This window comes from Amblyomma americanum, chromosome 7 (genome assembly GCF_052857255.1).
Source record: "Amblyomma americanum isolate KBUSLIRL-KWMA chromosome 7, ASM5285725v1, whole genome shotgun sequence".
In the NCBI taxonomy this organism is placed as follows: domain Eukaryota; kingdom Metazoa; phylum Arthropoda; class Arachnida; order Ixodida; family Ixodidae; genus Amblyomma; species Amblyomma americanum.
The window spans coordinates 134,878,065-134,902,289 of NC_135503.1; the positions used below are offsets into that span (position 1 = coordinate 134,878,065).

At 48.1% G+C, this 24,225-nt stretch overlaps 1 protein-coding gene across 1 annotated transcript in view; it reads right to left on the bottom strand.

Moving 5' to 3' along the window:
• LOC144098086 (uncharacterized) overlaps positions 1–11,764 on the bottom strand; it is a 168,995-nt gene extending 157,231 nt beyond the window's left edge. The window contains exon 1 of the mRNA XM_077630638.1: positions 10,439–11,764. Coding sequence (XP_077486764.1) covers positions 10,439–11,764 — 1,326 coding nt within the window. The remainder of the gene's footprint in view (positions 1–10,438) is intronic.
• Between the last annotated feature and the right edge of the window lie 12,461 nt (positions 11,765–24,225).

Sequence of the window (24,225 nt, forward strand, 5' to 3'; positions counted from 1 at the left end):
GATCCATGGGAGTCATCATTCCCCTCTTACCGCAGTTGTGCAGCGGTTAAGCGACGCGCCAGTGCTCTGCGATGGCAGGCGCTCCTGGTGGTGGGCGTCGTGCGACACAGGTTGCTCTTCGCGAGAGACGAATCAATAATTTCAGTGCCATTTGACACGCTGGGCAGTTTCCTCACTATCCGGTGGACATGCTGTTATGCCGCCGGAAGGTTACGTGACCTAGGTGACCCACCTGACAGAGCCATTCCCGTGATTTTGCGCTCAAAACGCCGATGCCGACAACGCCGACAATGGATTTTCTGTAGAACGGGGCCTCTAACAATATTTCGTTAAAAGGATTGTAAGACGGCTACGATAGTCGATAATGCGAAGTTAGAGAGCAGGTCTTCAAGAAATTTAAAGCGTGAGACTAAGTTGCCCCGCTGAGAGAAAGCGCGTCCGTGTGTGTGTGCGTGCATGGTGTCAGTCGAATGTACCCATAAAAGATGGCGTCCTCGTGTAAGCTGGCAGGTAGCGGTAAATTAATGATTGTTCGCGCCAGGTTGCTCTGGACAATCTCCATCGCTCAAGTCCCACAGCTGGCAGCACCTGCTATCGCCGGGCAGTGGCGCACCGCTTAATCGCAGCACCACTGCGCCAGGATTAGTATGACTCCCTGGGATCTATGAATGCTAAGTTGAAAAAAACCAATTCTGTATATACGGGAACTAACACATCGGCTATCGAATCATATCCTTAAGGCGGAGCGCGGCATGTGGTGCGACGGCGACATCTTCACGAATTAAGAGCGCAGGTCAGAAGAGGTGCGGTGGCGGCTACGTAGAGCCATGCAGAGGTAGAATTTGCAGCTGCGTGGCATCGGGTTACGTCATGGCGCAGCGCGCGGCGACTGCGATCTCAAAGTGAGCGGCCGGGCTTATATGCATTCTCATACTTTAGCATCGTTAAGTGTCTCTGCCGACTTCTTATTTTTTTAGCCCAAAATTCTCAGGTTCAAACCTGGAGGCAGTGGTCGTCATTTCGGTGGACGCGAATTCCTAGAGGCCCGTGCATTTTGCGATGTCAGTGCACGTGAAAGATCCCCAGTGGTCAAAATTTTTTAAAGCTCTCCATGACGGAGTCTCTTATAGCCTTAGTCTAACTGGGAAACACCGTAAAATCAAACCAAACCAATCCAATTATTTAGGTTTTCTCCCTTCCAGGTCTTCGTGTGGCAGCTGCCCATTGCTCCGCTTTCGCCGTGGACGGTGGCGCTTCGCTCTGTTACTGCCTGCCTGCCAGGTGACTGGGTGACAGGGTTACCGGTGACCTGTCCTTTGGCGTGTCACGCTGCTAGCCACCCTCCGGGATCTTCCCCTGGCAGCCATCTTATAGGTGACATTTTGCGCTGCTATTGGATAGCCGGTGGCGGCGATAGCGCCGATGACTTCAGCCTAACACGACGAGGAAGCCAGTAGCGGGCGCCTAAAAGCTGCGCTCTAAAAAAAGAAATAAAAGAAAAGGTGAAAGGTGACATTAAGCATACACAACACGAGCGCACTCAAAAACACAGAGAATCATCACAGAGTGTCTTTAATCCCGCGTCCCTGAGATACGCTATTAAAGGTTTTGACCCACGCGCAACCGAAGGCGCATCACTCGAGGGTTCAAAGACATTCGCCAGGCACAGGGAGCCACCCTGGCGGAGTCCTGAAGTACTTAGCAATGCCTTGTGGTCGGTACTGAAATTTTTTGAAAGCAGCAGAACCGGTCTTCGAGATCTACGGGAACGCCACATGTCGGGCAAAGAGGGCTGCTTGATGAACCAATTTTTTTAAGAGCGTATTTTGTGCAAGATACGTCCTAGCGAGTTAGGTGCTGGCAATTGAAGTCACACCTACCTAAATTATGTGGCATGCGAATGTCCCAAGTGCGGTCGATACGAAATACTGACGCTCCGGATCACACCGCAGAGAGCGTTGCGTCCGCCAGGATTCAGCTGCCGCAAGTCAGGCGCCATCACTACGGGAAAGGGGAATTGGACAGCAGCACCGAGGTATCGCCATGCGCCGCTTTCGCTGCCCCGCCAGCGGGATCGTTGCCTGCACGGCCGCAGTGAGGGGGCAACCACTGCAGCATAACACGGCGACGTAGCTCACAGACCTCGGTGTATAGCCTGTTCATGTCGACGACGAGCAGCTCCTGAATGCGCGATGAGTTTAACGATTGCAGTGCCGCGCGACAGGGGAGTGAAGATAACCCGCGCCGTTGGGTGTTCTTGCAGAATATAAGCAAAGGCTACTTGCACAGCAGCCAGGTTAGTAGCAGCAGCCGAAGTGGGGCGACTGTGTGTGGACAAAATTGTGGTGCGCTTTGATGCAATCCAAAGGCCAACTGCTGATAAGACGTGCATGACAGAGCTATCAGCGTAGGTCTGGCAGTGCGCACTGAAGCATAGAGAAATGCGCTCAAGTGCAAAGTATTTAGGTGCTTGTCCGAGAGTGTTCTTTTATTCCAGACTATTGTCCGCATTTGCCATGCAGCAAATTTCCAAGGTGGTGAGCAGGCCGTGACAGCGCGCTTGTAATGCGTCGGGAAAAGAACGGACTCTTTATTTATGCAGTACGTTGTGAGCGGATGGCTAGGTTCACGCGCGACAACCCGCACGTGGGCACGTAGCGCCTCCTGGGATAGCAGCATTGATAGAGATGTATATTCTCTGCTAGAGCACCCACTCTGGAGGTATTCTCGGGAATGCCGAGGCGAACTCTCAAGGTTTTAGCTTGCATGGCATCGAGGAGTTTGATGTTTCTCTGAGAGATACTCTGAAGAGCTAGGAGACTACAGGGCTGTAGGCCTTCACATAACGCTCCGAACAGCCATAGTAATGATTGTGTAGAGCAGCCTCTTCTGGTAGCCGATAGCATACAAAAGATAGAGGCGTATGAGCAGTTTGATTTCTAGCTGTTTTGCACGAGGAGACCATGAGAGCGCCTTGTCAAAGGTCACACCTATAAATTTCTGGCTTGTGGCATATGGTATCGGTGTGCCAGAATATGCAATTGCTGAGCACTGATCTGGGGATATTAAGAGGCCCCACTTACTTAAAAATAATTCAATACAGCCTATTGCTCTCTGCAGTTGTTCATGAAGAATGCGCCTCTTGCGTCCGGAGCACCACACACGGATGTTAACTGCGTAGACGGAGATTTCAACTGTATGTGGCAAGCATTTGTCCAAACCAACGAGAGGGATATTGAACAGTGTGGGACTAAACCCCCCCCCCCCCCCCCCTCAGTAACTCCACGAGGTATTTGATGCAGGGCTGTGTCGCCATCACATGTTGACATGAAAATCAATCTTTTATGAAGATGGTCACACAGCCAGTTATACAGTCATCCACCAGCGCCAATTGAGTGTAAGTATGAATGAATCGCTTAACGTGTGAAGTTATCAAAAGCGCCCTTAAATCAAAGAAAGCAGCAATGGCCACAGACCGCTCTGCTTTACTGTGTTTGAGCCATTTGGTAAGGCAAATAACTGCGAATGCTTCTGCGTCCTTTTTAAGTAGACAGACATGCTCGGCGGGTAAATTCTCCTATACCTCTGGTTAAGGCGGGAATGAGCTATTTTTTTTCTATCAGTTTTCTGACACAGCTTGGAAGTTCAATAGCGGGGAAGGCGTTTAAGTCGGCAGATGTCTTTCCAGGCTTGAAGACAGGTTTAACACGCGCTCGCCTCCAGCCCTTTTCAAGGTGGCCGGACTCCCACGAGGTGTTATAAACTGCGAGCAGCTGAGCCTATGCCTTACTTATTAGGTGAGAGAGGGCATCGTAGCTGCCTCCGTCCGGTCCCGGGCCGGACGAAGTCAGCTGATAGGACTCGTAACTGCCGGAATTGGTAAATGCCAGAAGCGCGTGGAGCTCTTCCGTAGTGAATGGTTCGCTAAGGAGGGCAATGGGCAGTGTTAGGAGAAGAGGTAAAGCTTATAAGACGAAGTGGCACCGATACGGATGTTAATGAAGAAATGATCTTGGAACAGAAAGCTTTCGCTGCGTCGAGACGACAAAAAAATAGTTGGCGGTTTAACATTGCTAAGCAAGAATATTGTGCAAAATCACATTTTTTCTGAAGATTGACACCACCGCCACGCAGCTGTAAGCTAGATACAAGTGTTCGCTTATCCACGGAGCCAGTTATGCTCGTCTTCAACTTTTTTATCATGAATGCCGATTTTCCCAATGTACGCCGGAGGCCTATGCGGCGCTTCTGTAGGAATGTTGTCAACGCCAATGCGTATTGCTCTAGTGCCATGTTTCTGCCACAGAATTGTACACTCCAACGCATGGCAGCGCTCATCTCTCTGTCACTATACCATCACGCAGCTCCAAGTGTGAATATTAGTTTGGTAGTAGTCGTTCTTTCTGAGTGATGAGAAGTGCTTTGTGATGCTGTGGGTATGTGTTGGAGACTACGTGGTCGATTAATTTACGCGTAGATGTGCTAAGACGTAGACTCAGCGCCGTCTTATATGCCTTCGATAGCATACGACCACGGGCAGCGCCTTACTCACACAACTAGACTAACCTGACAGCCACAAGAAGATTGAAGAGATGGAGGACCTACCGGGCGATATCAGGTCGAGTTACACAGTCCTACTGATACCTAGGCACATGCACCCAGAAGTGCACCAAGGCAGGAGGGAAGCAAGGGCTCGGATGTTGTAACAGCGCACCACTGGCAAAAAAAAATAATCCGTCTTTGTAGACGCGGCCATCTTTCCAAGACAGAGCCACGGTGGCAGCAGTAATTGACTACGCAGAGCAAGCTAGCGTCACCATAAGAGACTGTACCTCTACTAAAGCAAATAGAGGATACTACCAATTGCTCCCGCAGTCGTCAAAGGCAACAGAAGAGGCGAATCCCTTGTAATCATCTCGGACACGCAGACTGCCCATCGAAATTTTCTGAGGCAGGTTTGTAACGAATGGTCTTCACGTGTGCTGACCAAGATGGCTCAAGCGAAGAAAAACATTTCATCACGTCGGTACCGGTACATGCCGGCCAAGCCGGGAACCAAGCAGTGGAGGGCATCGCTCGAGGACATGCTATTCGAAGCGGCTGTTGCATTGGGACTCGAGCCATTTACCCAGGCGTACGGCGACATACTGGAACACGTTAGAAGACTAATGAGGATCCATCCTCCTCCCCGTAGCCGAATCAATAAAGAGCAGACTGTAAGGTGGAGGCAGCTCCAAAAAACTTATAATCATGCGTATTAATTTTGAATAAGATTCACCCCACTACATAAGGCCCGCATGCCCGCGGTGCGGAGAGACTGCCATACTATATTACACCACATGGGGATTCCAACATAACACTGCAGTCTTAGTCATACACAATGTCACGCTGTAGCAGTGGCTTGTAGCGCTGTCCATGCTGGGAACCCGGAGATCAGCTTTCACTCGTCGAACGTGCCCAAGCTGCCGCAGGAGTCCTGGACTAGGTACTCCATACATGAAGACTCCCATGCCCCTAGGAGCAATGCATCAACGTTTTATCTCTCTGTCTCTCTCTCTTTCTTGACAGTGGTATTAGTTTTTTTTTTATTCGGGAAGTGTGCCATGAGGCATAAGTTGAAAAAAGAAGGGGGGGGAAGGAATGCACGGGATTGAAAGTTAAAAGAAGGAGTGAAGAACCGTTGCGCTGAGGTAGTCGCAGAGGTTGCTAATGAAACGGTTGTCCATAGTCCACTTCACGTAGTGGTATTAGTTGTAGAAGAAGACGTGTTCAATGCACAGCGTGAGAGTTTGTTACGGTTGACACGAGGCGTGATCGGTTGGGGCGATAGCCTCATTGCTCAAGACCTGATATCGAGCGTTTCAATTGACCTTTCCCGAGTTTCGTGTGGGATTCGTCTTTTGAATAAATGAGACGTGACAACCTTTTCCTGCCTGTAAGCGCTGGCGGCTTTGTTATAGTGCACCTGTATGTCCAAAAGTTTGTTTCCCGTTCATGTTTTTCCGAGACAATGTACACACCCAATAGTGCGTGCATTTTGCAAGGAAATTTATTTCATTCTTTACCGAGCCTCATTTTGTACTCTTATGTTTCTGATCGTCTGTGTTTGTGGGCATTCATGCACGAGCTTTATTTGGCTGTTCGTTTCCTTCTTGTTTCTTTTCCCCCTTAGTTTTCAAGAACCACGTTGAGCATTCAAAAGAGACAAACACAAGAAAGCCCAAGAAGACGGAAAGAGCGCAAACTACCAACTGAGTTTATTTGTGTGAAGGTGCCTTATATATGCAGAATCGCAGAAAAGAGACAAGGATAATGAGAGAGGGGGGGGGGGGGGTGAAGCCAGTCATCTCCTGATCAACAACACGTGCGCCTGTGCCTGTCTTGTGGGTTCTGTATTCGCATGAATGAACACGAGTACAGAACCCACAAGACAGGCACATGGGAATCTGGGGCTGCATTGTCGCGAATGGAAACACGAAGATCAAGATTCTGGCATCGAGAGCCAGTGCGAACCGGACTTTGTACGTCAGCTGTTGCGTGATCTGCAGGCACTCGAACCAGATAGTGCCGGAGACTGTGAAGGCTGCGGAGATATCCACGCTGGATGATAATTGTGTTAGTGCCCCTTCCGTCGCCCTGACAAATGCAGGGTTTCGTTTCTTGACGAGGTGATACCCATGCATGTAACGTATTTTTCTTGGTTATTTTTGACAGCAATATATAAGTAGCTATCTCATCTAATAAAAGTCAGTTGGAAGTCAGCACTTGTTTGTCAACTTGTCTCTGTTTTCCTCTTTTGCTCTGTTGCGCTGCTATTCTTCATGGCGCGTTGAAAGCTGCTCATACGTTACGCTCACAATATTTCCTCTAGTACGGTAATTAAGCGTACGAAAAGGTGCCATTTCAAACTGACTATCTTAGAAGATGTTCTATTGCCGTCAGTTTTTCTTTTGCGATATTATGTACTAGTGCTAGTGTGCTAGTGAAATGAAAACAAACACTAGCGGCCTCGCAGAGTGTTGAACATGGATGCTTTTAGAAATCATGTTAAGCTCTGGTGTCATATCGCAGTGCTTTCAAAAAGGGCACATTTGAGGATTTCGGCACTGGATTCCTAAATACTCCTAGAAAGTTATTATTCGCCCCGTCCCCCCTCACCTTGATTTAATCTGCTCAGGCGTCAGTAACTGACCAAATTCCTGTGGTTCCTCAGAATATAAATTCGCTGAGCTTCCGACCATCTAATCAAAACTCTCGAGGAACTGCGCCCAAGGCTACTATGAGCTGTGCAGCATGCGGGTATTTTTAACTTGCGCTCGAAGACGCACTGTTGTTAGGCTAGGTAGCGGTCAGGTATTCCACATTGACTCGACGTCTAGGGGCCTTCAAAGCTCATGCAGCACACATGCGCTGTTGGGAAGCACGAGAAATGAGTAACAAGTAATCGGGCCTCGTTTTTCTTACCACAAGCACTTCGCGCATACCCGCAGTGGGCTCCTCATCCTTCAGAGACGTCGAAGATGCGACCACTCTCCTGCATCGCCTATATCTCTCTCTTACCTCTGTAGCGATATAAATATCCTTCGCTGGAAAACCCACAAAGACAAACCTCAGCCGTTAACTTGAGCCACAGTACTCGCAATGAGGGGTCAGCTTGGTCGGCAAAAGCGCGCCAACGTCGGGAAGCTCACCCAGCAGACTCCGCCGCTGTTTTCAAAAGCAGCCGCCAGAGGCATCTCCGTGGCGACGCTAGAGGCAGCACTCATGTCGTATAGAGCTGTCGGAATGGTGTGAGTGAAAGAAACGCATGCGTTCTTCATATAACAGCCAGCGCATTAAAGTGGTGTAACGACTAGTTAGTGCCAGGGTGAAATATTGAATGCTAGTCGTGCTTGCAAGCTTGCGTAGTTTAAATTAAGCCCATTTTCAGTAACTACCGCCAGATTAAGAAGCGCGATGAAGAAGCTGTAGCACCAAAGAACGGAATGCCGTCCTTGATAACCAGATAGTGCCGGAGACTGTGGAGGCTGCGGAGATATCCAGGACGGCTAGGACTTCGTCACCTGATTGATTCAGTGTTCTATTGTCCATAATTGGGAAGAAATGGAGCTGTATAAGTGTATGGCATTGAGTGGATGCTCATTGGTGGCCAAGTGTTTAAAGCGTTCGCCACGTAATCTGGGGGTGGTGAGCTCGTACGTCAGAGGTGGTACTCTTAGCAGTGGTGCCAAGGGTAAACTTACCTGTGGCCACCGGCGGTGAGCTTGCAGACGCTAATGCCAATGATGCATCTCTGAGCTAACATCTAAGACCAAGTGAAACTTTAATTACTGAGGCACTGCAGTGGGACCCAGAGATTTAAATATCCACCTCGTATGCGGAACGTGCTGGGCTCGCATGCCGTAGGTACATTTATACAGCGTTTGGGGAGCATCGAGGTGTATTTTTATTGGAGATATATGCATGCTCAGTGGTTGGCAGTGCGCACTGCGTCACGGACATCACCTTTTTTAGGACCGACCTCAGAACAGCTTATGCTGTAAAATATTTGCAAGGCACAATACTTTCCAAGCAGTCCTTATGGAAAGCGACGCAGCAGATATCACCACTTTCGGCAGAGCGTAGCTTGAAAGTTTAAAAGCTAAATTAACCAAAAATACATTTTTATCTAGAGGACAACGCAAAAAAAAAGAAATGGGAGGTGGCCTGTATTTATATGTAGAGGATACCACATTAGAATCACACAGAGATCACTCTCACACGAAACGAAGCTTTTACAAGCTACAAAATGCAGACAGAAAAAGTGGCCGCCACTGGGCAATTTCTGAAGTAAAATCCGCATTTTGGGCGCGGACTCAGAGGCTACGTAGTAGATCGCATACACGTCACAACAGCGGGAACCCGTCCTTTTCGGCAACAACGAGATCAGTTGAATCATCAAGCCAGAATGCTTTGAAATCCGAGTTTGTCGGCAACAAACCCGTCTTTTGATGGATAACAAATATCATCATATACAGATAGAGTCAGCGAATAATTTTTTTTAAATGATAACTGGATGAAGTATTTTAATGTTAAGTTCTTCATAGTCTGACTCTCAAAGACGGAACAGGGTACCGGATCTGAAGAGGCATTTTGGTCCGATTATTGTTATCACTCGATTATAACAGAGATATTGTGAATAAATTAATCCAGGTGAATGGTTTATGGGCTTAAGGGGTTTTAAAGTCCCAAAGTGAATCAGGCTATGAGTAACACCTTAGAAGAGGGCGCCTGGTAATGGTGACTGTCTGGGGATCTTCAATGCACCCTTACATCGCACAGGACACGCGCATTTAGCATTTAGCCATTGAAATTGGACCACCGCGGCCGGGATTGAACGCGCGTATTTGGGGTCAGCAGGCGAGCACCATAGCCACTGAGCCATCACGGCGGCTCAAATGAAAGCATGTAATCCAGCATATCTACAGACAAATTTCATCGAATCTTTCAAGAAAATTTTAATGACAGCACTTGTACCATGAGATGTCTTCAGATACGGAATCGAAGATGTGGCCGTTTCATCTAAAACGCATCATCTGGAGCCAACACTGCACGTTATTGTCTACTGAGCAGTAAAAGGCTTTCAAGCGCTACCCGCGGTAGCCTTGAGCAGCCCACGCGAAGCCCCAGGCTCACCGTCAAAGACTCCTGGACAAGCTTTGGATAGATGAAGGTGGATGGCATCGCGGGCTGTGCAGTTGAAAGCCTTCGCGAAATGCTGAGAAAGCGCAGCAGACAGGTCGCAGTGCCGCAAGCTATGCGCCGTCGTCATCGCTCCGCGGCAGCGGCAGCTCGCCACGAAGAACGCCTGTCTCCGGCTGAGCCCCGGAAGGGTCGATGAACGCGACTCATCCAAGTCCGGATCTTCGCGACTGAGAGCTGCATGCATTACGCTCATTGCCATCGAGTGAGATAGCGTCTCCTGCGCACTGCTACCCTGAGTTGCACCGAGGCTCTCCGTAACCCTTTCTATGGCGTTCAGGCATCGACCAATGTTGTCTTGAAATTGTTGGCTTACGAGTTTATGTTGCCCCTGCTCTGAGTCGTGGCGAATCTGCACGACGTGTAGAGCGTACAACAGCAGTCGCTGTGCAGCATGAACGCCAAGCGAACCGAGCGCCACTTCGAGGGGCGCACCCACGCTAAGTAGGGGTTCTAGGTGTTGATACCACGGGAGGAGGATGTGACCAAATGCGAGTAGATGGTAACGCCGGTTATCGTGCAGCTGAGGAAGATGCGCGCTTGGACGCAAATGCTTCAGCCTTTGAGTGTAGTTTGCTGTGGCACTACAAAGCGCCAAGAAATCAGCGAAGAAGGGCCCCGCTACTGCAGGAAGGTGTTGGTAAGCAAGCTCGACCTCTTGCCAAGTGAATTGCACGTCGAGAGGATGTAGGGATACCGGAGCCACCAGACGCTCAAATATAGCCGCACTGCTTTTGTCCAGTTCTTCAATTTTTGCTACGATAGACCGTTTGGATTCTTGCAGGATACGCAGTCCTCTCCTCCTAGCTGATTCGCTTATCATTTCCGATATTGCCATCCAGGGCACCAAAGGCGCCGTATGTGAGACGAGATCAAGGCAACGCTCCAGCTGGTAAGACTTCAGCTGTGCTGGATGACCAGCGTCTTCCATGAGGTGTCTGGTCAGGCTAGAAGACGTGAATGGCAGCAGGTACCAGACGACGTAGGCTCCAAGGTAATCCATCATAGCGTCTTGGAGTGAGCTGTTTCGGACCAAGCCCCACAACTTCTCCATCCCAGGGTCTAACAGTTTTGCCATGCGGTCCGTGGGCCACTGCTGGAGCTCATCCGGGAGATGGCGATTCACCGCGCGTCGCAGAACGGAGTCACTAAGATCGACGGTGGAGTAGACGGTGTGACCCCCACGGTGAGGTTCAACGTCGCGGAGCACGAGGTCATGAGTCATCAGTACTGTCTCTATCATCTGCCGGTAGGAGAGACCTCCGCTGCCGACCTTCTCGGCGCAGCGACGTAGATAAAGGCGCACGTGTCTATGACGTGTCATGGCCTGCATGTGATGCACCCAGGTGTGAAAATTTTCGTCACTCGTCAGTAGCACCAGCGGCTTGATCAAGTTTCCAGGCCGGCGCGCGACCGAGAACTTCAAAAAGACCGGTACACCGTTACCGAGAGATATTCCTGTCAGGACATCCAGTACAGAAGACCCGTTCTTGCGAGGAGCTGAGTCTGGCCATGGAAGGTTATTGCGCATAAGGAACGCCCGCAGCAGGTCCCTATTTTCGTGAGGTCGGAAGCACGCTGCCAGGTGAGATGCAACCTTGTGCGCAGAGCCGCCTTTCGCCAGTCGGCGCGTCAGCACCACTCGCAGTACCGCTTCGGCAATGCGGCTTGCATGACGACTGTCCGGTGTCGCAAAATCAGGCTGCTTGTCCGACCAAGCCCCGCATGCGAAAGCGTACAAGCTCTGACAAGCATTGGAGCCAATGTCGAGACCTGCCCTGAGCTCCGAACTCAGGTTCTGGGCCATGGTGTGGTTTAAGCGCACTGACGTTGAAAAGAGGGTGAGGGGCACGGCCACGAAGACAAATACGGCTGGGCCTGAAAGGACACATGCCAGCCCGGCTCCCTTCCAGCAGTGATGTGCGGACTCGTAGTTTTGGGGTGAAGGCGGAGGCGTGTGAGTCGGCGATGCCCGCTCAGCAGCCAGCGGCGAAGCAAAGTTCGCATTGTAGATGCGCCGCATGGTGTAGCGACGGTGACTGCCATCCAAACTTCGGAGGATATGTGTTCGCTCCCTGGGAGACATCCAGGATGGCGAATATGCAGGCGTAGCCATAGAGAGCAGAATTGGAACAGCGTGGCAGATGGCAGCCGATTCTTCTTCATTATAGCTTGCTGCCTGCACGTGTACCGGCCTCAACCCGATGGTTTTTTTAGTAAATTTCTGAAAATATTAGTGTGCGTCTGAGCGTTGCAAGGCGTCTTCATATATCGCTTCTTTAGTGTAAACACTATTCCATTCGAACCATGGCCGATATCCAAATGCTGATATGATCTTTTAATCGCAGACGACAACAATGGTGCTAAAATTGCAGCGAAAGTTGGAGTCCTAAAGGTAAAAAAATTGCCAATTGAATCGGAAATTAAATTGGTGCTTTGATGAGCAGACTAAATTTGTGATGCACGGAGTCAGTTTGTACACGTAGATGTTCCTTTATTATCACCATCAGCTTAAGTATGCACAAGCAGAACAAAGATTTCTCGATGTCTTGCGTCACAAATTCAGCTTCTTCTTGTCCCTTAACCTGCCTTAGGAGTATATGAATGCTCCTTGGTGAGCTTTTCTCAGAGGATCACATACAATGCTGAACCACAAATGCAACAGATTTCATCATTCATTCTTCATCTGATGTAACAAACAAAACGGCGCTGTTCCGAAAAACCTTTAATGCGGCACCATTTAAGCTGTCGTCGAGACAGAATTCTAGTTTTCTGTTTTACGAAATTCAGTGACTGGTCTACAGAGTTGCGATGTCGTGAAGGTAACGTGACATCAAAGAAACACTCACATGATGGCGCCCAATTTAAAAATATATTCCCACCGGAGGAGCTGCGAGACAGAGGCAGTGTATGACAGGGTGCCAGACTGTCAGATTGGCGAAGGACGTAATATATAAATGTGCTCGTGATTGGGTTGCAAACACGTAGCTTGATCAGATCAGCTTCCCTGGACACTGCGTTAGAACATAGAACATTAGACCACCACCGCAGCATTTTTTTTATTGCATGAAAGTACAACACATCTCACTGGCTTCTAGCCATAGTTAACCAGCCCTCATCCTGTGAACCCGTCACACGTGGTAACGCCAGCATCCTGCTATCACTCTGCCCACACTTCAACATTCTGGGAGACAGACACATGCATCGAGTAAGGGCAGCCAGACAGAGGGCCGATCTTGCGTGCCAATTACCCCCCACACCAAAGCACAATTCTTTCTTAGCAGACACTTCAGAGACCATGGCGGCTCTGCGTGGTGATCTATCATTCGGGTGTTTTGCGGGCTGAACAGTCCCAAGAGTAGGAAGAGATCCAACGAACTTTAGAGACTACAACTGTACGGAGAGAGAGAAAAAAAAACTTTATTTGGTCCTTTAAGGACAACTGTACGGAAAAATGTTATAGTACAGGGCGTGATCTTAATGTTCTTCGTGAGATTCAGTTGTAGAATACCCCAAAAAAGACACGGCACGATGAAAAAACACGAAGCAATGGTCGATAGTCTCTGCCTGCTCGCACAGACGACAGTTCATTGACCATGGCACAAAAGTCTGCTTAGCACGCAACCACGTTCTGACGCTTAAGGTTGGCGTGTGCAGTTTCAAAAAGAAAGCCTTTGCGGCCTCTTGAACCGACAATCGTTGCACCCGCTTTAAGGCACAGTGTCTGGAAGGGCGAAGTAAGGCTGCCATTACGTCGGTACAGGGAATAACGCCTCAGAACTTTCGTCGCCGTAACTCAACATCCTGCATGTCTAACTAAATCTCCCACGCAGTGATTCGGATGTCGTCGTCTTCAACGTCCTTCATTCATGCGTAATGGGCCCACAAAGCACTGCAATCGCATTGCCCTCAGTGGGTAAGTAAAGCGGCCCCATGTTTTTTCGATAAGTTAAAAATTAAGTTAAAAAATTCTTTACATGTGAAAGAAAATATGGCGCCTGACCAATCAGCTACTTTAAACGTAGCTTGAGTAGGCCCGAAGCCCCTGGCAACACATGAAAAACTTGGCAGCAGACTGCATAAAATAATCATAATTAATAACACGCGCTGCGACTACATGGGCGACGCAAATTCATGCTCAAAAACAAACAACCAGATTCCTCCCTCCCGCGTAAGTCTGTAACGAAAGATCAAAATGCATTCTACGGTTCGTACAGTTTACAGCGCAGAAGCTGCACTTGCACTACGACGGACGTCATATCGAAGGGCTCAGTATTAAATTGGAGCATATGATGTCCTAAAAGTTAACAGTGATATCGCTCATCGTACCCGCGCTCATGGATTTGCTTATGCCAGCGAATCATCATGCCACCTCGTGTCGAGCTGTGAAGCACTATAGATCTGTAACCGCGAGAGGTTAAATGTCATTCACTTCCCTGAACAGGTATTTCATTAGTTAAATAAAAACACAAAAGAGTTTTTCGGAAAATTTTCATCGGTTCTGCATCTGCAATAAATACCCTTTTTTGGCATCCCTTCGATCACACGAAAACAAGTGCACTTACAAGTGGGTACGCTGGATAAGCGCCTTACACCCCCCCCCCCCTTCCTTCTTTACTTTGAGTTCTCAAGGAACTTATTTACTTCCGTATGTCTTCCATTAAAGGGACTAAGAAATGGCTTCAGAGACTGCTGGTAAATGAGTTCAATGTGTATAAGAATGCTTTTGAGCATTCGTTACGAGAGTTTGGAAATTTGATCCTTGGAACTTAATACACATTTTGGTTCAGATTAACTAGTTCATGTTGAACATTTAGAAAGAGCTTAAAGAAGACGTGGACGAAGAAAAGAGCACTGACAGGCAGGACGGGTGGTGACTACCAACTCATTTGTTTTAGCCATCTGGGCATATTTTATAGGTACAACCATCACCTGCGCACATCTATTACACAATCAAGCGATAAACTTGTTTTCTCCGTACGGTCATTCTTATTAACACCACATGCCACAGTTCCACCCAGCAAAAAAGGAAAGCTAGAAAACAAGCACAGAATCGGCTTATAACTTGTAAGAAACAACAACTAACTTGTTTATACAAACGAAGCGTAGTATATCTCTTTCCAGGTTGCGTCAAAAGAAAAAAATGGAAAAAGGCGAAAAGAAGACACCAGCGTAGACAGAACCATTTGTAGCAAAACACTGTCAAAAACTAAAAAACATGATCCGAGCCGAAAGGTAATCAAGGCACATGAAAAACGCGGAAAAGGTGGCAGGAAGCACCTTCCACAAAAAAAAAAAATCAACTTACAGATATCCGTCCAGAAATCACAGCTTTTTACCCAGGAGCGACACCTAGAATGGGCGGCCACACTTCTCTCCGGCTTTTGAAATAAGAAAAGCTTCGAGAAGACGCTGTAACGATGGGGCCGGAGAACACAAATCTAAAAAAAATGAATCCGGTGGTTTCTTAGCAGAACATTGTAAGATATGTGGCTCTAAACCGCCATTGAGCAGCAAGTTTCTTGCATACGGCGACGACCAATTGAAGCGAGATATTAGAGAGCTATAGCGTAATGTTCTCATGTTTACGGAACCGTTTACCGCGTTACTGAACGCTGGACGCAAGCCAGAGGGCGTTTTAGCACACCGTCTCTCACGTAACAAGTTATCGCACGGCTAAAACGAGTGATGATGATGGCAGATGGCCCCGCTTCTGTTGCACACAAAAATAAAGACGCACCGCAAGCATTTCTATGCAGTGAGAAGCTATACGTACTTTATTAGTATTTTTCTCTGCATATCACCAGCATCACGAGTGCAGTAGAAAATCCGCTTTAGCCGCATTTCAACTGCGCCCGTGATACTTGACATCTTGTCTACCCTGGCCAGTAGACAATTTTACTGCGCAGAACTCAGTACGCTGGCGTACGCAGCGCTCATTTCGTCGGGAACGGTGTAAAAAAACGCAACTACGATACCTTCTGTTTGCCGTACCGCAGCGTCGGTCCTTGGGATGTTTGGATGCATTGCATGGTTGTAAACACAGTGGCGACATCTAGTGACAGTAAGTCAAAGCGCCTCAACTCCGAGCTGAAGTAACTTTATTTTCCGCACTTGCTGATGAATATGGTAATAAAATTACCAGATTTTTTCTCCAAGGAAGAAAACTATGAATATATAGGAAAATATTAAAGGGGGCACAAAGGTGAACTGCACTGTTGTCGTTGCTCTTTTGCGTATGTACACAATAGCGCACCATATACAAGACATATAATTCGGCTTAGGTGCTGAAAAATCGCCAAATTATCGATAAATCATGGGGTAGTTGTTACTTAAACCTCGACGTACGAGTGACCGTATGTGAATTAAAAGCTAATGCCTTCATTTCTAGCGCGTTATTGCGCCGAATAATGCGGCGACTGCGCTGTATTTGGTCCGTAGCGGCTGTGCAGGGCGCCGCGAAGTTTGTGTACGAGCGAACGCTAACTCTCCGCAACGCTAAAAGAGATCCCGTAAAGTGCTAGTGGCCTGGTAATGGCGTTGCATGTGCAGATGTCGCAAGCCGGGACCGGTAAACGGTAACGCAAGCACGGTAACGATATGCTATAATTATCTGTTATACAAGCTTTTCTTATTTCTAAAGCGGGAGAGAAGTGTGCCACCATACGCTCGGTTTCACTCCTTGATATAGAGGTGCGATTTCTGGACAGACAAGTGAAGGCTGTCTTTTGTTTGTAGGAGGTAATTCACGCCGTTTTTTCTGTGTTTTTAATGTGTCTTGAATCGCGAAAGTAGTCTCCTCATGTTGCTGCGTGTACTTGACGGGTGCGCGCAAGCAGCGTCAATGACTTCCCGTGCGTGGTTAAGATTTTCCGCTGCCGCATTTTTCTCTCAGTAGCTCCAGAGTCATCAGCCGTGTACGCCTTGTGCGTCCGCTCCGGGTTCACTATAGTCAACAACCGACAAGAAAGTCGCGGAAAGACTAGAAAGGCTAAGGCCAAAGCAGGGGAAAGGGCGTGATAATCGGAAGCCGGTTAAACCAAGGGGGGGGGGGGGGGGGGGACCGATAATCTTTTCCTGGGTGGGGCCAGCAGGACGCAGGCCCCAAGGTTTTTTTTTTCTTTGGTATCTCAGCTTGTAAAGGTTGAGGGGCAACATAGGAGCGTCATTTTTAATCGCCGATATCTTCGGTTTTATTCAAGCCGGAGCAAAACTTATTGCTGCAGTGTCAAGTCTGATGGAATACTTAAAACTCACTTCGTTTACTTAACCTGGTTTGGTTTATGGGGGTTTAACGTCCAAAACCGACTCAGGAGGCTATGAGGGACGCCGTAGTGAAGGGCTCTGGAAAATTCGACCACCTGGGGTTATTTAACGTGCACTGACATCGCACAGCACACGAGCCTCTAGAATTTCGCCTCCGTCGAAATTCGACCGCCGCGGCCGAGATCGAACCCGCATCTTTCGTGCCGGCAGCAGAGCGCCATAACCACTCAGCCACCGCGGCGGCCTTTTTACTTAACCTGCGAAAGTATCATTTCGTAGTTATTTTAAATGCCGATGTTGCGGAATTGCCGCATGCGGATTTCAATCAGTGTACTCTTTTAGAGGTGGAGGTTGCATATAATTTTTGATGTAAGTACGTTCGCAGTGGGCACGAATGAGCGACTTTGAGCCAGCGCTGAAATCCTCCAATCTTATTTAGTGAAAAATGTTATGGGAAGAATACGAAAAAATATTCTTGCATAAAAAGGTGGATAATCTCACTAAGCCTTCGGTTTGCTGGTTGTGGTTCCTGCTTGGTAGGGAATTTACTGCGCATTGAAGGCACATTTTATTTCTTTAAGGAAATGTGTTGAAACACGTGGGGCTCTTCGGCCTCTGAGACATACAAACAGCGGTCTTTTTCCGCCAGCAAGCTGGAAGCGGGAGCAGCACCATTGCATATCACCAAACGGTTAGACACGATCAGTGGTGCTGGAAGCGCATTGTAGCGGCTGCAATGAGAGAGATTCGGCGAAAACTACCCGCAGCAAACACGTAAAGGTATTTCTTTCCATCGCACCCCCTTTATTTCCTCTTTTTCAGGCCAGCCGCAAATCAGGTGCTTCAGGATTCGATGGCAGATGCCGCGGCTAGCAGCATCATTTACTTCCTTTGTTTTATTGTTAGTAAAGAACCACTAACAATACTAATAGCCGCCGCAGTGGCTCAGTGGTTATGGCGCTCGGCTGCTGACTCTAAAGACACGGTCTCGATACCGGCCGGGGCGGTCGCATTTCGATGGAGGCGAAATGCTAGAAGCCTGTGATTGGTGCGATGTCAATGCACGTTAAAGAACTCCAGGTAGTCGAGTATTCTGGAGCCCTTCACTACAGCGTCCCTAATAGCCTGAGTCGCTTTGGGACGTTAAACACGCATAAAACCACTGACCTAATAATAGTAATAATAGTTAACACTTTAAGAATCCATTTTTTTGGGCAAGCCGGTCCTACATTCGTAAGTTAAGTATAGTTAAGTCGATCGTAAGTTAAGTATAGTTCACACTGCATCGGAGAGTCGGCGCCATCAGCGCTTGCGCGGCATCGAGCACAGGCCGTGGCCACCATGGCCGTCTGCGGATGCAAGTGTCTGGCGTTTTTTGTTTCCATTTAAAGCAAGCTGTGTGTCTGTGAGAGTTTTAAAGCGCAGCTCTTCAACGCCTGTTCGGGGTTTGAACGGCGTCTGCCTCATCGGAATAGCAGGCAGAAAGAACGAACTCCGCGGAGGAAGAAATATAGAACGCAGAGCGCAGCGGAAGATGAAAGCACGGAGATAAAGTGGTTTGGTAAGGAAAGAGAAGATCGATCGGCGCACGTAACTGTTCACCGAGCTAAGTGGTGTCACCGCAACTGCGCCAGGCTGCAGGGGTAGGCGGAGATGGGATTAAAAAAATATAAAGCACAGGCGAAGATGAGGGAGATTCTCAGCGTTGCATCGTGTACTTGCAACAGGCTCTATTTGACTAAGGTCGCTTATATAGGTTCATTTCTACATTTTTCACCATGGCACTGGCCCAAAACGTGTCACCAGATATGATTTAGCAGAATAAACCTTTAAACAGATATGAATCAAGAAGATGTATTACACGAGTTTACAGATATTTGTCATTAAACGACATATCACACCCGCGAAGCACAACAAAGGTATCACTGTTACAGTCGTTTCCTCGTTTCTTGGTATAAAACGCTTCTACTAGCTCTCGTGTTCTGACGCTGCTCTTCAGTCAGACAGTCGGAAAACCCAGCCCTTCCAGGCACCAAGCCAATCCAATGGCGAGAATAGTTGCTTTCTTCAAAGCGAGTGACCTCCAACTTACGCAAGCATACTAAGAGAGCGGTTTTACCGTAATGCCGTCAGGTCTCTTCAACGAAAAGGCAGCCGAAGAAGTGACAAATAACTTAAAGAACGTGATAGTGAAAACAACGCGCGTGAAGAACAGCACAGTGTCACTTTGCAAGGAACTGCAACTAGATAGACTGGCCATCGTCATTAGCAAGCCCGAAAAGAACTACGTTCCCTTTTTCGCCGTGAAAACGCACAAGGGCTAAATACCGCTTCGGACCATCGTAGGCAAAAGAAACACCTGGCAACGAGAAATCAGTCAGTTTCTACTCAAGCGCCTGGAGACACTACAAGTTGAAAACCTGTATGCTACTGAGAATTCTGATGAGGTGATAGCCTTTCTACCATGTGAGAGAAGCATTACGCCTGGTTTTTGATTGATGTACAAGATCTTTTTTACTCTATACCAAAACAGCGTCTCTTTACTCCTGTGCGTGATTGCATAGAAACGAATGGCATCACAGCCTTTCAAAACGCTACCGGTGTGAAAGTGGACAACTTCATGTATCTACTTGCGCTTTACCTCATGCCACTTTAATTGCTTTTAACAACCAGACGTATCTATAAAAAGAAGGAATTTGCATAGGCTCCTGTGTAGCCCCTGTCCTTTTTAATATCTTTTTATCTGACATTGACCGCTTTTTCAGCCAAGCCTTTGACAAAGGCCGTATAGCCCACGTCTTTAGATATGTCGATGATTGCCTAGCACTTTTAAATTGAAGCAATTGAACCTTTCCCCCACACATGCTGGCGGAGATACTGTTCATGCGCAAAGAAATATTTCCTACCATATCATTCTAATCAATCTAAGACTGTCAAGAGGGCTACCGCCTCTGAATGCAATTTATCCTCACTTACTACGTCCTGTCCCCAAGCTATGCACGCCAGCTTTATGTCACAAGCCTCCAGGCCGCAGAAGGTACATTTCCCGCCTCTCTTGTACTCGCTGTAACGCAGTCCTTTTTAAAAAATTAAAGGACCGCAAACAGAACAACCTTCCACAAGACGCAATGAAGCGAAGGTCGCACAGGAAGGTCGCACCTTACGTTCACCAAACCTGCCAAACCTAAGGCAGGTGACCAATATGTGCAGTGTAGAAATGATATTCTCTGGTCCGCGAAAGCTCGCTGGCCTGTGCTCGTGCATTGGTAGGAAATAATGAAAAGTGCAACAGTGCGGTGTAAAACACTAAAACCCCACGTAGCCTGCAGGAAATGAGTTGTTTATGAGTTCCCGTTTACATGCGCCAAGTTATAGTGGTGGGCTAACCGGACGATGTCTTAATGATCGGCTGCGTAAGCGGAAGAATTCACTATCAAAAAAAGTTCCCATCTATCAGACCACGGCCTAGCCTGCACGAAGAATAGTCGGGTAGTCTGCGGTCCTCGCTTATGGGATTGCAAAGTGTTACAGAAGAGCCCCGCTAAACAGAACGAGAGCTAGTAGCAGCATTTTATATCAAGAAACGAGAGGACAACTGTATCAGTGATACTTCCGTTCTGCTTCGCGGGAGTGAAAAGGCGTTACTTGACACATATCTGTGAACGCCTATAGTGGCCCCACTTCTTTATTCATATCTGCTGAAATGCTGATTCCGTTGATTCATAAATGGTAGCACGTTAGGGGGATGTGCCTTGATGCATGCATCGAAATGAAGCCATATATAAGCGATCTCAGTCAAATAAAGCATGGTGCAAGTGCTGCGCTTGTCTTATTACCTTACTAGGTCCATGCTCGCGTTTTGCGCTATACTGTGTCTTTTCTGGTTGGGAACTATCTCCCGGAGAGATTTAAAACTAGAAAAAAATAAAACTTCAACCAAAAATAACAAATAAATAAATAAATAAATAAATAAATAAATAAATAAATAAATAAATAAATAAATAAATAAATATACGAAAAGGCGGTAAGACTTCCGACGACTTAGCAGTGGGTGCTGGTGAGCCGAGCCGCAAGACCGGAATCGCTAAGAAACCAGAGCAAGCTTCGGAATGCCTGGATGTTGTATCGGTAGCTAAATCATCGTCCCGGAAGCCACGGGACATGCGCACACAGTCGGCTTCTCTGGGAGAGGAGGCCGCCCTTCTTTCCAGTAGTGGCTATAAAACTAGGGCGCAGTAAAGCCATAAGTTTCTTCCCCTGCACACGTGCTGTCATGTTTTATCGCCGGCAGCAGCCGATACATGGTGTCAGAAGTGGGATTCAAGTGGCATACAATATTCTAATTTGTTTTTAACCGAGCTTTCTTTCTTTTCTTCTTTCCAAACGAAGGAGGATGTTTCGGTAGCTAAATCATCGTCCCGGAAGCCACGGGACATGCGCACACACTCGGCTTCTCTAAGAGAGCAGGCCGCCCTTCTATCAAGTAGTGGCTATAAAACTAGCGCGCAATAAAGCGATAAGTTCCTTCCCCTGCACCCGTGCTGTCATGTTTCATCGGCTGCAACAGCCGATACAGATGTTGGAGGATAGGGAACCGCGCAGGGAGAGGATTTCTTCCTCCTTGGAGCAAGGAAGACCCAATCTCTTGCAGGATGCCACTGAAAACGCGACGATAGCCAAGAAAGCAACCCGCCGCGGTGGCTCAGTGGTTAGGGCGCTCGGCAACTGATCCGGAGTTGCCGGGTTCGAGCCCGACCGCGGCGGCTGCGTTTTTATGGAGGCAAGACGCTAAGGCGCCCGTGTGCTGTGCGATGTCAGTGAACGTTAGTTTCCCAGGTGGTCGAAATTATTCCGGAGCCCTCCACTGTTGTTGTTGTTGTTGTTGTTAGCCTATCAAAAGATGGCACATACCCACACTGGGGGATCGGCCAAGAATCGGGTGGCTATTCACCTGAACGCAGTTAACAAAAAAGAAAAGCGGCACCTTCTTTTCGTTTCTTCTTTCACTACCTCCCTTATTCCTTCCCTTACGGCGCGGTTCAGGTGTCCAACGATATATGAGACATACACTGCGCCATTTCCTTTCCCCAAAAACCAATCATTATTTTTATTATTTTAAGAAAGCACGAGGAGAAAAGCGGTGAAGGGTGATAGGGCGGTCGTGTCAAGACGGGGTCTGCATCGGCTACCCGCGGCGTGTGCTACTGCGTCGTCTATTTTACGATGACGTAATCGGTAGAGTATGCGGCGAGCGCGCTCAGAGTGGAACTTGTTGCTGCCGCTCTCTCAGAGATGGCACCAGAGTGTTGATCTCCATAGGGTGCCTCGATGGCAGCGCTGTCATCGAGGCACCCTAGATCTACGTAAGAAGGTTTAGCGCGCTGTAGGCTACCTCGAAAGGATGCTGCATCGAGATAGTGTTCCTGTATATGCTACAGAAACACTACATCGAGGCACACTAGCGCTCCGTCGTCCTACCATAAATACCTAGAGCTGCGCTCAAATTTCGCGTTACCGAATATCGTTATCGTCGGCAATTTTTTTTGCGTCCCATGCTGCTGTACAACGCGGACCACCTGCTTTTTGTGACAATGCCAAGGTTAAATGTGTTTTGTAGCGAAAGCTTTACTCTGCACTGAAACTCCCTCGGTCAAGTTTGGTTCGCGTATTACCTTGAGCCAGCGAAGCGGAGTTGTGGCAACTGACGTCATACCACGTGGCTCGCTGCGAATAGGCGCCGCAGCTGCGGTTGCTCGACGCCTCGCTGCTGCTGTACCAAAGACTTGCGGGGATATAACAGCTCCTTCGCTGACACTCGGTCGCTGTTTCGTCATGGATGGGGCGCGCGCCGGACTGACTCCAGCTACAAATCGCGCGTAACCATGCTTAACAGCGATTTCGCTCGTATCACTAGGTCCAGCAAGCGCGAAACCTACGCTAGTTTTTTTTTTTCGAGCTACGTGGCTTTTTAAGTACCTTAGGCTCAGCACGCCTGCCGGTGACAAAGTGAAGCCGGTGGTTGCGGCGCACATAGTATTGCATGGTATCCCACTAATTCTTACGGGGGTGACGTTTTTATGGCTCCAGCAGCGCATAACTTGTTTCGGTGATTTTTGACGATCGAGAAAAATGTTTTCAACTTGAAAAAACCTGCAAACGTTGGAAGAATAGCATCTCGTAATGACCGCATGGTGATAAAGATTTCAAAGCAGCCAGAAGAAAGGTAACGCACAGGAGTAAATGGTCAAACTTCAGGAACTTGTGCGTCGAAAATTACGTCCTTTGCGGTAGTCAGAGCCCACATTGCACTCATACATTTGTTCTCAGTGCGCCTCGGAAGCATTCTGTGAGCGTCTGGATAGAAGTCCGTGTTGTGGCCACCCCCGTGCTAATAATTTTGCCGAACAAAACGCGCAGTTGGCCGTGCATTCGAGCATTAAGAAGGCGGAGGATAAAGGCGGGTAAAAAAAGAATGCTAAGAAATAATTGGACGATTCCGTCGCCGTGTAGTAGAGTACGTATAGTATTGTATGTGGTGTATCAATGTTGTGCACGCAAGGTTCGTGCAAGCATGCTTCTGTTTTCGTACTTTCGTCCATCCGCCGTTTTCGTACGTGTCGCCTATTCGCACAGATTTGTCGAAAATTTGATCAGAGTGACACGTGCTCGAAATTTACTTTTTCAGCTGGTGCCGCCCAGTGCGAGTGACAACCGTTTTTGTGTGGCGTATTGCCATAAAAAATGCACTACGCATGATAATCCCGGAACGAGCTTAATATTGCGCCCAACGGTGATTCCAACTGCACGTTTGTTTTTATTATTTATTTATTAAGGAGGCTAAATGTGCCACACGGCATAAAAGGTGATGCCATTATTGAATGTTATTACGTTAATAGGTTACAAAAAGGCATGGAGTCCAGTAAGGCGTAAAAAGTCACATAATCTTCGGGCATAAATGTTTTTAGTTATCCACTAGTTGAAATCGGAGTCATTGTTTGAGGACAGGCCTGCCTCTTGCAGAACGCGAGCGCGCACCACTTGCAGAACGCGAGCGCGCACCAGCGAAGTTCCTGGGCAAGTCCACAATAGGTGGTGAACAGTGGTGTCAGAAGCAGGTGTGTCGCAGTGAGGGCATTTTTCTGGCGCAGGAATCTACTCACTTTGCCACTGGTGGCGAACTGCAGGCGTAACGGCCACTCCGACACGCAGCCGCCTCAG